General features: G+C 43.8%; 1 protein-coding gene and 1 pseudogene across 1 annotated transcript; one reads left to right on the forward strand and one right to left on the reverse strand.

The window, feature by feature from the left end:
• Positions 1 to 5,461: 5,461 nt before the first annotated feature.
• On the reverse strand, positions 5,462 to 6,863 carry LOC123170627 (uncharacterized). Its single transcript, XM_044588458.1, has 3 exons — positions 6,820 to 6,863; positions 6,573 to 6,713; positions 5,462 to 5,956 (listed from the first exon to the last, which is right to left on the reverse strand). The coding sequence occupies exons 1-3, from the start codon at positions 6,861 to 6,863 to the stop codon at positions 5,683 to 5,685; spliced, it is 459 nt and encodes a 152-aa protein (XP_044444393.1). The 3' UTR covers positions 5,462 to 5,682.
• A 5,796-nt stretch (positions 6,864 to 12,659) lies between these two features.
• Positions 12,660 to 13,304, forward strand: LOC123165117 (6-phosphogluconate dehydrogenase, decarboxylating 1-like; annotated as a pseudogene).
• The last annotated feature ends 452 nt before the right edge of the window (positions 13,305 to 13,756 follow it).

Raw genomic sequence — 13,756 nt, forward strand, 5'->3', positions numbered from 1 at the left:
GATAGAGTTTGTAAAACTCTAAATGAATTATGAAAATAAATACAGACGGCAATACACCGATGGAAGGTATAGTAACATTTACTATGTTCCCTGTGTATACCTTAACCTTATTTCTGGCTAGCCTTTTAGGCCATAGTAGCTCTTACATTGATTCGTAACAGAATGCAATCGAGTGGGTATCTTTGTGATTAACTCACAATACCCAAGAATTAGTGATTAACATGTTTAACCATAATTTCCAAGAACTATATCTTTGACCAGCCTACTATACATCAAAAATTTGTATGACATTCATACATGAGCTGGATATTCCAGTCATCTTTCTTTCTGCCTTTATACTTCTAACAGTTTAACTTTTAGTATTTCTCCTACTCGCAAAAGAAGCACCCAACTTAAGAGTGGCGTTAGCCCCGGACTTCCTAGGCGTGTAAGTCATACTAACACCCTTTGGACACTTCCTTTCTCTTTAAGTTGTTGTTTTATTCGCCTTTCATTATATGACAGGCGTTCTTCTGGATCCCTCTCTTATCAGTCTAATGCATAGTAAACACTTTACTAATAATTTGCAATCAAACATTGCTTTGGATATTTCATATCTTTCAGCCTTTGTTTGTATCTGAAAATTAATTTCCAGTTCCATGAATATCACATAACTATCCCAAACTTTCGAAGTTCGAGTTTCCTGGAAGCAAACATATTTCACTTGACCGTAACAGAATTCTAGCTTTTGGATCGAAGGACGAGAGTCACATGATCCATAGCATTAGCGGGAGGATACGGAAAGCATGCAATAGGACAAAGTCCTTCTCGGCACTTTTGAGGACAATCCTCATATTACGTTACCAATCGTAAAGTTTTAACCAGATATTTAACAGCTATTCAATTTTAATAGGGAAGGTGGAAACGCGAGCCATTATTCTACAACTATTTTGCATATAACACTTAGACAATGTTCATAATTAATTGCACTAAGAATTAAACATGTTAATTCAACAGTGCGCTCCCACTCAAATCAATATCTCTCAAAATTGATTGTGAGTGATACAAGACCCACATTTCAATTGTTCGCCATTGGTGTAACACCACTGATGACGAAAAATCTCAACCGGTAGGCCAACTTGCCAATCACATCTCTATGTGACTCTTGTTCATCTTTCGATGCGTGTGTTCCGAGCTCATGACGGTCATGCCTGAACGTCAAGACAACCAAGTGATCTCGCTACGAGGTCTCAACTCACCCGCCTCACACTTCTCTAATCGTTCGTACCCGTGTGACATGGCGCACCCCGAAAAGATAGGTGCCGTGACGGTGCTACACTTGGAAGAACACTAACTACTTGGTATTTTTGTGAGAGATCACCCTAATAAAAAGCGACTACCGGGCAATCAAGAAGGGTGCATCATAAGGGATAAACATCTCAGGCAATTCATAATAGCATGATATGGTATAGCCCTTTCTGACGGAGAAGTCTTTCATTTCTTCGTCTTCGGCATTCGCGTCGGTGTTCACCTTCGCGAAGATTGCCACCACCTTGTCGATGCACCAGATAATATTGCTATCTCTATAGCTAACAAAATAATGCATTACAACAAGGTTGACACGCAGGTCATTAAAGTGCAATCATATGGCTCCAGCCATCATGCCGAATCATGACACGTAGGTCATGTTAATTAATTTACATTATATAGTCATCTCATACATAATCAAATTATTATGAGCACTGCTATACCACATCACATGCACATGCAAACCCTCCTGCAAAACAAAGTTAGACGTTTCTAATCGGTTCATGCAAAAAACTTGTTTTACGTGGCTTCTAAGGTTTCGAAACAAACCGAAGCTACCAACGTCCATCATCAAGTATGATAATTCAAGTCGCTAGATTAACTTTCCAGGGTGTATGAAACACGAGATAATAAAATCTTGAGCCCCATACTAAACTTCGTCATACGCATGACCCCCGTGCAGATCATATCTGCATTGCCCTTTCGTCTGCGAAATTTCATCTTTCTTTTTAACTACGGTGGAATTCAATGAACTGTTAGCACTTCGTTAATCAATCAGGATCGCGGATTGCCAGAACATTGAAACTCCACCATACTGTTATCAAGATCAGAAATATGCAAATTCCAGGGAAGCAACAAGAACATCGGGTAACAGATTTCATCTGTCACCCGCATAAATAATTTTCAGCAATAGATCTCATCTACTACCTAATTATATTATGCAATACCCATACATCTCTATGTATTCTAGATCGCAACCTGCATCTACGCATAGCACGGCTCATGATGCCACTGTAGGGTAACGCAACAGAAAACAAAAAATTTCCGACCTACGCACCAGCCCAGGACCACTATGGAGACTGCATACAAGGTTTGATCTTTTTCGTTACCGACTCGTAGCGCAGCGGGAAGTAGAGTCGATGACGATCTGCGGTGCAGATCCCCGCAGCTAGGATTTACAACCTCCCAACCGCGAGGATGTACACCCACATCCGCCATACGGACAGCCCTCCGGGAGGCGGTCGAACAGTCCCCCGGACGGTGTCGCGGACAGCCCTTCGGGAGGACCTTCGAAACTCGAACGGTCACCCGGACAGCCCTCCGGGAGGACCCACAGAACTCGGACCGTCACTTGGACAGCCCTTCGGGAGGCACTCTCGAACAGCCCCTCAGGGCACTAAGATCGAAACTACGACCTCTCTACAGAGTTGCACACATACGGTGTCAACTATCCGGCAGGGCTTCGCCGTCCAGAACTAGTTCCTGCCGGAACCCAGACAGCCTTTCGGCTCTACGAAACTATTTCGCTGGGAGGGAGAGAAGAAGCCAGATCATTGTAATGGCATGTATGTGAGAAAGAGTGAGTGTGGAGGGCTGCCCCTCCACCTCTATTTATAGGCAATCCCAAGGGGTAGGGTAGTTTCACACAAAAACCCAAAATGCACATGAATGAAGTCGTTCCACAAGGACCTAGGAGTGAAACCAATGAACAAGAGGGTCCCCAAGGGGGGATACCCCATGTGGCTGGCCACACCCCCATGAGGGGCCCAAAAAATGGCTCCTATCCATCCATGTCATCCCCAAGATCTTTTGGAGCAACGCCCCAAAAGGTGGCTTTCCATAAAGTAACCATAAAGCTGATTTTCACTATTCATGACGACATTTTTCAGCGTCCGTTCGAACTGAAAATATTTGTGTGGGCTTAGAACATTTCCAGTACCCACCAAAATTATTTTCAACACGTTCCGAAACAATTCCGGTTTAGTGATTTTCATCTGCGAAAAGCATCTCAAGTGGTTCCGGCAGCTCCGGAGCATATCCGGTTATTATCCCGTAAGCTTCCAGAATGATTCTGGCACCCTCCAAGAATTATCAGGCATGTGCCAAAACCAATTTGACTTATGGTATCCCCTGAAACAACTTTTCAGTTTCACCGGAACTCATCCGGTGACCTCTCTCTGCGGAACTTTTCCGCTGTCCGAAACTTTTCCGGTGATTTTCTCTCAGACTCCCTATCTAGTATTCAGCAGATAGATGACCCTTAAGCGTGTGACCCTATAGGTTCGGTGAAGTATAGACATGACCTGGAATCCCTTCCGATCAATGGTCAACATCGGAGCCGTGGACACCCATATTGACCCCTATACCCACACGAATGAATATTGAGTGAACCTCCAGTTGCGGTGAGCTATTCCTGTTGCTTCACGATATATCACAAACACCTGAGGTGAGATTTATTGCATCCCCGTGGACGAACAATTTTTCCACCATGCAAGTTACCTCGTTACCGGTTTTGTTCTCTTTTCTCGTTTCCGTGTTCCGGCATCCCTGTGATCAAATCACAAAGGTGTCTGGCCAAACGATGATGGACACCGTAACACCGAGAGGGCCCGAGTATATCTCTCCATCGTCGGAGGAGCAAATCCCAATCTAGAGCTATCAAGTTACTTAACATACTTTCCCATGAACCCGTAAGCCGCCGTAATAGCCATCCAGTTACGGATGACGTTTAACAAACCCCAAAGTTCATGAAGCAAGCATGAAGAAACTCGATACTCTCATGGTCTAAGGAATTATGCAAACATTAACTATCTCTGTGTTATAAACCATTAACTTGTGACGAATGTATCTCATAGCATAACATCAATTCGGGTCGATTCAACACAAATGTCCTTCCTGACATTGTGCCCTCAAAGTTGCTTGGCATAGACATGCCCATGATTGGGAAAACATAATCATCATGCAACACTTGAGCTAGTCTTAGAGGCACGACTAGGAATACATTTTACCGTTTATTATTCCACACGTGCATATGGGTTCTCCCCAGAGCCTTTATGGATATACGGGCTGGGGAACCACAACAGTTATAGCATGGAACATAAACATAATTATGAACAGGGAGATAATCAATAACATTTATTATTGCCTCTAGGGCATATTTCCTACACCCTTTCCTTCTCTCCTACTCCTACTACATGGAAGGGGGGAATCCTACTCCTGGTGGGAGTAGGACTCCTCCAGGGCGCGCCATAGCTAGGCCGGCCCTCCACCCTCCTCCACTCCTTTATATACGTGGCCAGGGGCACCCCATAGACACACAAGTTGATCTGTTGATCTCTCCCAGCCGTGGGCGGTGCCCCCCTCCACCATATTCCACCTCGGTCATATCGTAGCGGTGCTTAGGCGAAGCCCTGCGTCGGTAGCTTCATCAACATCGTCACCACGCTGTCGTGCTGACGAAACTCTCCTTCGAGCTCTACTGGATCGTGAGTTCGCGGGACGTCACCGAGCTGAACGTGTGCTGAACACGGAGGTGCCGTACGTTCGGTACTGAGGATCGGTCGATCGTGAAGACGTACGACTACATCAACCGCGTTGTCATAACGCTTCCGCTTTTGGTCTACGAGGGTACGTGGACACACTCTCCCCTCTCGTTGCTATGCATCACCATGATCTTGCGTGTGCGTAAGAATTTTTTTGAAATTACTACGTTCCCCGACACTAGCTTCTCCACCTTCATCCATGATGTAGGTTCAATCGATAGGTCAAGGCAAAAAACTTCGAAGGTTGCCCCTGTTACTATAGTAGGTCCCCGTAAGGCCACCAAGAGAAGCATATCACCGCAAATCACCAGCCATCCATTGGAACGATGCCATTTTTTAATCATGCTCGACTCCATAACTGGTATTTCCTGTATGTGAATCCAGGGTGTCAACTGCACTTTGAAGAGTTTGAGATCAGAATCGATGCCAAAGACACGCCCTTTGAAGACCACAATTTGCTTGATTGGTCCATCGTCAGGAGAATACCCCACCCAATATTGACTACCAACACGCCAAAACAAATTGCGTGATCCAATATCAACAATGAGATGTGAGTTTGGTGATTCTAGAGGAGCAGTGAAGGAAGCATAGAAGAGATCGGTGTCCATAACAACCGGTAGTTGTGGGGATGAGACACTAACACCTCTGAACACATCAACAATGAGGCATGATTTATCTCTTGAGAAAATGAGATGACCATAGGCAACACCATTGAAGCAAAACCCTTCTAGAGGACTTGGTGGGGCATTGTTTTCACCAAAAATACTATGTATGGGAATCTGACAGCACTGGTAGGTGTCTTGGTTTGCTATATTAGTGGCATGGCATGGCCGTGTTGGTACCAGGTTGTTGATCATGGGAGGACGAGGAGGAAAGGACATAGGGACATCAGGCCGGAGAAGGAGAGGTGGGAGCAGCGGTATGAAGGTGGAGAAGGCGGCACGCCAAGAGCGACAGGTCGCAGAAAAGGCAACAAGATCAGAGAACGAGACCAGGCCCAGCCGAGCAATGATGGAGCCCAGAAGACCCTCCGGGAGGTCTGCCCAACCCTTGCAATCTGTACATGGTGGGGTGGCGGTGACACAAATGTAGCAGAGACCTTTTCCTTGCAAGTAATTGCAGTTTCCCTGCAACAGATCACAAATTAAAGACATGTATTAGAAGAATGAACTGGATAATAGAAATGTAACAGGGTTACCAGTACAAAATTCCTAATAGGCTAGCTGTAATAAGCATGGAGTCGTGTTCAATTAGAACATACAAAATCCTAGTGGCATGATAAAACGCGGCAAGATATCGACAACATTGGAGTTGCATCTAGTATGCTACCGTGACCTGGATAACAATCAAATCCAATGGTGCTTGTGAAACTACCTCCTCCAGCCTAACATTAAGCATAGTGAAAACACAAACTAGGGAATGCAGCAATTTTTTCGGCAAACAATGCAAGATGGCGTAGCCAGGCATTTAGCTGAAGAGCATGTGTAACGTGATGGTCCCTGGATTGTTCCATCTTCAAGAGAAAAGTGAGAAATTATCAATCGCCGTTGGTGATCAACATCAACATCAAGGACAAGACGCCCTGAATAATATGATCTCTGGTGCTGCTTGGTGTTTCTCTTCCTAATCTGCCTCATGGCTCTTGCTGTGGTGAGATAAGAGAATCCATGGAAATACATGGAGCGACCGGGTAAGAGAAAAAAAAGGCAGGATTCGGTAGGGCGTGCTAGGGAGGGTATATACCTGACGGACGGTGATGATTGCGGTGATGAAGGCGACGGAGGGTGAAGAAGGCGACCGCGACGATTTGCGGCGGAGACGGCGGCGGCGTCCTCCGGGCTCCGCCCCGCCCGTCGATTTCCTCTTTGCTGTGTGCTGCCGTGCCTATCGGCCACGGCAGCCGAGAATAGTTATCATATTTTTTTTGGAATTTATTTTTATCCAGGTGGGCTGGGCTGAGCCGTCGACGTTATCAAGGTGCGCTATGTGCGTCGCGGCCCAATTGGCTAGCTTGATCGCCCCACGCTCTTCCATCGCTTGTTTTTGTTTCCTCGCTTCTGTTGCTGCTGGCTCAATGAAAAAAGCCCCTACCAGTTTTTCTTCTTAATTTTGAAAAAAGGGCCAAACAAAATATCTCTGTCAATTTTAAAACGTTTCATACCTTTAAAGATATTCACAAACTTACAAAATATTAAGAAGTTTGGAAATTGGTCTCACATATAATAAATATTCACAAACTAAAAAATGCTTATAAATTTGAAAAAATGTTTCTAAAATTATTCATTTATTATTAAACCGTTTACAAATTCAAAAATATATTGGCAGCTTTTTAAAAAGGTCATGTTTTAAATATATCCAATAATTTGGGAAATTGTGCATGAAACTAAAAAGGAAGTAATAATAAAAAGGAGATGAAAAAAAAACGATTTGTACCCAATGTGCTAATAGGCCGGGAAATAGGATTTCACCCTAAATCTCTCTCCCCTTCTCTCGGTTACTAATTTTAATTTCCTATAAAATAAAAAGATTATTGATTCCAACCATTAAGATGAGAACTGTTTGTACCAGTGTAGAACAAAATAGGATGTAATACATAGATGATCTGCTACTTGATTGACGTAAACAGGCCTTCTCAACGATAAACAAAATTTGCTCTCATTCACCACTTTTTTTTTTTTTTGCTCGGACCAGATCGACCGTGCATGCCATTTCCATCCATATGAAACGGAAAACATAACAGAGTCTTGTGGAGATAGAAAGGAAATGGGCAAAGACGAGTTCGAAAATCAACTGGTAACCCGCTGAAACACACTTGGCCTCAGGCATAAACAATGGGCGTCAAAACCTGTGAAGCAGCAACTTATGACAGAAAACGATTCAATACTTGCGCATCATCGAATATGGCACAGGATAAAAAACATCACTTATGGATGCAGAACCAGGAGGCAAGAAATCGAGTTCAAAGCCATCATGATGCGTAATTTAAACGTCTCTCAAGGCCAACATAATTCGTTCCTACCCAAGTTATGTGATTCGATGATCGACAAATACCAAGGGTTGGAGAGATTATTAATCATGCATAGCTTGGAGGGTTCTGGTTTTCATACAACAACAATTTATTTTCTATTCTCGTTGAAATTGCAAAATCACATGAACTCCGACAGTCTCTACTGCCTGTCATGGCTCAGCGGTAAAACCATTTTTTGAGCAAACCCGAAGTGCAGAAGGAAACCCACAAGAAAGAAAAAGTCAAATCTGCGGCAACATCAAAAGAAAAATATTTCTAGTGCTCTACTGAGGCACTAGAACCAACATTGCACAGCTCACTGAAATAACACTTCAGCTTTAGTGCTCGGTTAAGGCACGCAGAGCACAAGCAGCTAACAAGTTGGCTCACATATGAACAAACATCATTCGAACCAGCTGGTGATTCACATTTTCATAGTATAAAAAGGAAATACAAAATCTTTCTACGCTAAATGGGAAATGGGAAAACGAGTTTGAACAGTAACTGGAAATGTGCTGAGATACACTTGGCCTCTGGCATAACAAATGAATGCAAAAACCATGAGGCAAGAAAATAGAGTTCAGACCCATCATAATGCTGAAATTAAAGATCTCTCAAGACCAACATAACTTTTACCTAATAAAGTTACGAAATTACGACAACTACCAAAGGATGGACAGATTCTTGCAAGTCTTTGCAATAACAGGATCTTCTTCGAATAAAATATAGCAGTAATGTAACACGATAATCACCATCACCAACGCAGAGAGAACATGCTGGGGATAACCCACATAGGTCGCACCCTTGGGCCGCAGTCCATGGTAACCCGCACATTTGACTCGAGTTCAGAGCCATCTCCCGGCCATTGCTTGCCCAACTCAAGTGCAACCCAATGTTTAGACTTCCAGTCATAGCAGTATATGCAGTTGCTCCTCCCTCCCCATTTCTCTGGATTAAGGCAAGACAATGCCTGACTTCTCTGATCTCTGCTGATGAATATCGCCCAATTCTCCAACTTCTCCATCTTTAGCCATAATGCAGGCTCAGTCGATAGGTCAAGGCGGAAGACTTCGAAGGTTCTCCCCATTATTCCATCAGTTCTTCGAAAGTCAACTAAGAGAAGCATATCGCCACATGCCACCAACCATGCATTAGAAAAATGCTGTTTATTGATCATGCGTGACTCTATAACTAGGAGTTCTTCTTATCTGGGGTGTCAAGTCCACTTTGAAGAGCCTGCGATCAGAGTCCATGCCAAACACTTTCCCTTGGAAGATCACGATTTGCTTGATTGGTCCATGATGAAGAGAATGTCCCACCCAAGATTGGCTTCCAACACGCCAAAACAGATTTTGTGATCCGGCTTCGATAATGATATGTGAGTTAGGTTATGAGAGTGGAGCGGTGAGCATACCGTAGATGAGCCCAGTGCTTTCCAAGACCGGCAGTTGTGGAGATGAGACACTAAAGCGTGTGAACACATCAAAAACGATACATGATTTATTGCTGGAAAAAATAAGATGACCATAGGAAGCCCCACTGAAGCTGAACCATTCTCTAGGACTTGGTGAGGCATTATTTCCACGAGACCACCATAATATTGGAATCTCAAAGTACTTGTAGGTGGTGTCTTGATTGGCTATATCAGTGACATGACATAGGCATGTGGGCACCATGAACTTTTTTAAGGGGCTTGGATGTGGAGAGAGCAAAGAAAAATTGGGTTGGAGAAGGAAGAGGTGGGAAGGATGCTGCCAAGGTATATTTGTATGAACATGAAGAAAACACAGCACGCCAAGAGCGGCAAGTGGCTTCAAAGGCAAGAAGATCATGAAAGGAGCCGAGTCGAGCAATGATAGAGTCTAGCAGGCCATCCGGAAGGTCTGCCCAGCCTCGGAATCTGTTGGACATGGCAGAGGCACGGATATAGCAGCACTTGCTCTTGCAAATAATTGCAACTCCTCTTCTGCAACACATTACAAATAGAAGACACACATTAAAAGTATACAACGAGCAACACGCGGAGGGAGTAGTTGTAAGCAGGGAGATGCAGATGCACTAAATATAAAAGCAACGGATATAAATCATTAAGAAAAGAAAATAAAAAATGTCCAGTGCATGCATGGATCCTGACGAGCTAGTTGTAAGCAGAGAGATGCACTAAATATAAAAGCAACAGATATAAATCAGTAAGAAAATAAAATAAAAAATGTCCAGTGCATGCATGGATCCTGACGAGCTAGTTACGTTGTAAGCACAGAGAGACGCACTAGATTAGAAAATACAAAACTACAGTGGGTCAGTAAACCAGCAAGATATCGATAACATTGGCTCGGCGTGGACTATTTATCAGTAAAAAGTAAAAAACCAGATGCAACATTATTTCTGAGAAAGAGGCCTCCGGCCTAAACCTTAGAAGAGAGTGGCAATCGGAGCCTCGCCACAAATTAAGTCCCCCGCCCAGGACAGTGCAAAAATTTGCAATCCGATCAAAAACAAGTGGAATTAGATATGGGGTATTTTCTTGGGAATTACATAATGCTCTACAACACGAGAATGTATCGACATAATTAAGCGGGATTACGGTATGTATTGGTGTTCTCTTGGCTTTCAGATCTGGCTACCCAGCAGCTAGTCACCGAGGAATTGAGAACTTCTGATCGACAACACCCGATTGCAAAATCCTAACCTAGGGTTCTTGCGGGAGGTATCCATTGTTCTTCAGGCAGGTGAGGAACCCCAAGCCTGAGCTACTGGCGGGGACGGGGAGGAGATTGAAAAAGGATGAAGCTGAGATACAGAGCGTGTGGGCATACCTGAAGGCGAGTCGACGGCGATGATACGGCGGCTGCCTCCGGCTCCCGTCCCGGTATGTATACCAATCTCTTTTTTTTTAGAGAGAGAACGGTATGTATACCAATCGGCAGCATCAACCCGCCAAGTGGGCCAGACCGTGTACGGGCCGGACATCTTTCTATGAGTTGGCTGGGCTGGGCCGTCGTTGCGCCCAATCTCCCTTCTTCTCGTCTCTACCCAGTACTACTGATTCTAACCATTGAATGCCTAAAAAAAACGATTCTAACCATTGAAAGAAAATCGTGAAAATCCATGCTCAAAGTTTATACAATGAACATCAGTCATAAATGTGGGTGTTGTGAGTGTGTTCATACAATGAACATCACCCGTTTCAAAGTTCAAACTCACTTTTGTACATTTTTATCTCTCATTCTCATAAATTTTTCATACAGCTCCTCGCAAAAATAAAATAAAAAATCATACAACAGCAAGGGATTTTAGATCAGGTGCTAAGCGCACTACAGAGTTTAGCAACTAAAGTCTTCAATGCAGACTCCCTCCGTCCTTGAAAGATTGTACTTCCAACTTTGTTGGAGGATCAAACTGCAAAAACATATCAGTGCTTGTGAAGCCAAATAGGTATACGATGAAAATATATTTTATCATGAATCTAATGCTACTAATTTGATGATATAAATGTTGGTGTATTATTGTATAAATACAATCAAACATAAAAAAGTTTAATTTTTCAATAAAGTTGGAAGTACACTCTTTCAAGTACGGATGGAGTAGGTGTTTAACTTGTCCTACCTAAGCTCCCTTCATTTAATGATTTAGCTACTAAACTATTTCATGCATTTGTGACCTTCCTTTATTTAAGTGTTTTGTCTAGGATCGTGTAGTTGGCATTGTTTCTTCCAGGGATCATCAATTGCTTCTTCTCCTTAATTGCTTTGCCATATCATTATTATTTTTGCTTATGTGGCAATGCTTAGCACCTGTACACCACGGAGCACTGGGAAGAACCTAATGGCATGACAAAGAGGTGGGTTCCACAAAGGAAGAAATTGGTCGAAGGAGATGACAACAAGGTGAAGACCTGACTGCAATCATTAGTGCCACAGCCACAATTCCATACAATTTAGTGACAGCTTTCGAGTATCGAATCCGAATATATAGTTGCACATACCTAGTTTTTCCTAGAAAATTCTATAGGAGTTTACCAAAGCAAAAATCTGGAGTGTGTTCCAGAATATATTGCATCAAAATTGTGTAGTTACATGTCTGAATTAGAATTTGAGTGTGAGTTCTTGAAGGATAGCTTGGTAGGTAGCGCTCCTCACCATCTGTATGTTTCCCTGTAACCATACGTTGTCTTTGTATGCGGTTTTTTGAAGCTTTCCTTGTATTAAAATTCAGCAAACAACGACATGTAAGTCATACAGGAAATGCAGTTTTATTTCCGATACCTCCTAACCCTAGATCAAACCGGCTCTGCTGGTCTTATTGCACAAATATGAAATACTCCCTCTATCCCATAATGTAAGACGTTTTTTGACTTTAGTGTAGTGTCAAAAAAACGTCTTACATTATGGGACGGAGGGAGTACAAAACATTGTGAGAGATCACCTGTTGGACGTATATGGATGCAGATGCTCTTTGTTGCTTTTTATGGTGTGCTCCCTCCAACCGGTTGATATCTTCACGCTGCCATCGCCGTTCACTGCCTCCCCATGTGCACTGCAAAATTCCATCGGCCAATGTAGGCCGTCACTGTCCATCCAAATGCACTTGTATATAATTGAGGAGAAGTGCAATTTGCTCTTGAATCCAACCATATAGGGATGTAAGTAAACACGCAACCAAACTTCATGTGCAAGCTGCGCTTGAGTCTAGTCATTGGGTTGTTTGATGCCTGTAGTACATTTTGAACTAAACTTCTCACATTTTGTGGACCTGGGGATCCATGCTCTTCCATTTTGAAATTTGAACTAATGCGGGTGCTGCAGTTCGTAACGCTCAAGCCGTTGTCCTGCTGCTATGTGCTTGCTGCAGGACTGAACACATGTTCTAATCGGGAAGAAGCTGAGGCAGCTGTGGTTCTGCCCGGCCTTCAACACTGATTTATGAGGAGCTGAGAATAGCTAATAAGCGAAGAAACCAGGGACCAGCAGCGGCGAAACTGTCGACAAGGCACAGCTGATCGAGGATGTGAGGAAGGCCCTCTACGCCTCCAAGTCCAAGATCTGCAGCTACGCCCAGGGCATGAACATCATCAAGGCCAAGAGCACGGAGAATAGAAGGGGCCTCAACCTCGGCGAGCTGGCAAGGATCTGGAAGGGCGGGTGCATCATCCGCGCCAGCTTCCTGGACCGCATCAAGAAGGCCTACGACAGGAACGGTGAGCTCGCCAACCTCCTCATCGACCTTGAGTTTGCGCAGGAGATCATGGACAGGGAAGCCACGTGGAGGAGGGTCGTCTGGTCTGCCTCGCCATCAGCAACCGGAGGGACAGGCTTCCCGCAAACCTTGTCCAGGCCCAGAGGGACTACTTCGGGGCGCACACCTACGAGAGGGTCGACATGCCCGGCTCCTTCCACACCGAGTGGTACAAGATCGCCAACTCAAAGAACTAAGCCCATCAGGTTTCGTTTTCTCGGTATCCTTTGTTGCTGCCAGTCATTGCGTTTAATTTTTATTCGAGTAATGTGTCCTGTATTTCATTTCTACAAGGAGACCACATATTCTCTCCAGTCTCCACTACATCCATGTGATCAACCCTGGAGGGAAGACATTGTTATTCGTCGGGTCAACATTGACCTGATGATCATTCTGAATTAGTTTGAATAAAATGTGTGTTTACCTACCTGTGTTTGATAGCCAATGGTCCTGCTTTCGCAAGGCTGCTTTATGAGCGGAATCATTGTCTGCTGCTTGTTTGGTGTCTCATATGATTCCCACAAAATTCTGTTGCTACCTCTTGTGTCTATGCTACTTTTTGTTTTGAAGATAGGCCATGTTTGACTACCCTGTTTATGGTTTTTTGTACTGGATCATTTACAGTACAGTTCTTGTGTTACATAGTTGAGTTGTGACACACACTGTCCTGAAAAAAAAGTTCAAC

The sequence above is a fragment of the Triticum aestivum genome, chromosome 7D (assembly GCF_018294505.1).
Source record: "Triticum aestivum cultivar Chinese Spring chromosome 7D, IWGSC CS RefSeq v2.1, whole genome shotgun sequence".
NCBI classification, from domain to species: domain Eukaryota; kingdom Viridiplantae; phylum Streptophyta; class Magnoliopsida; order Poales; family Poaceae; genus Triticum; species Triticum aestivum.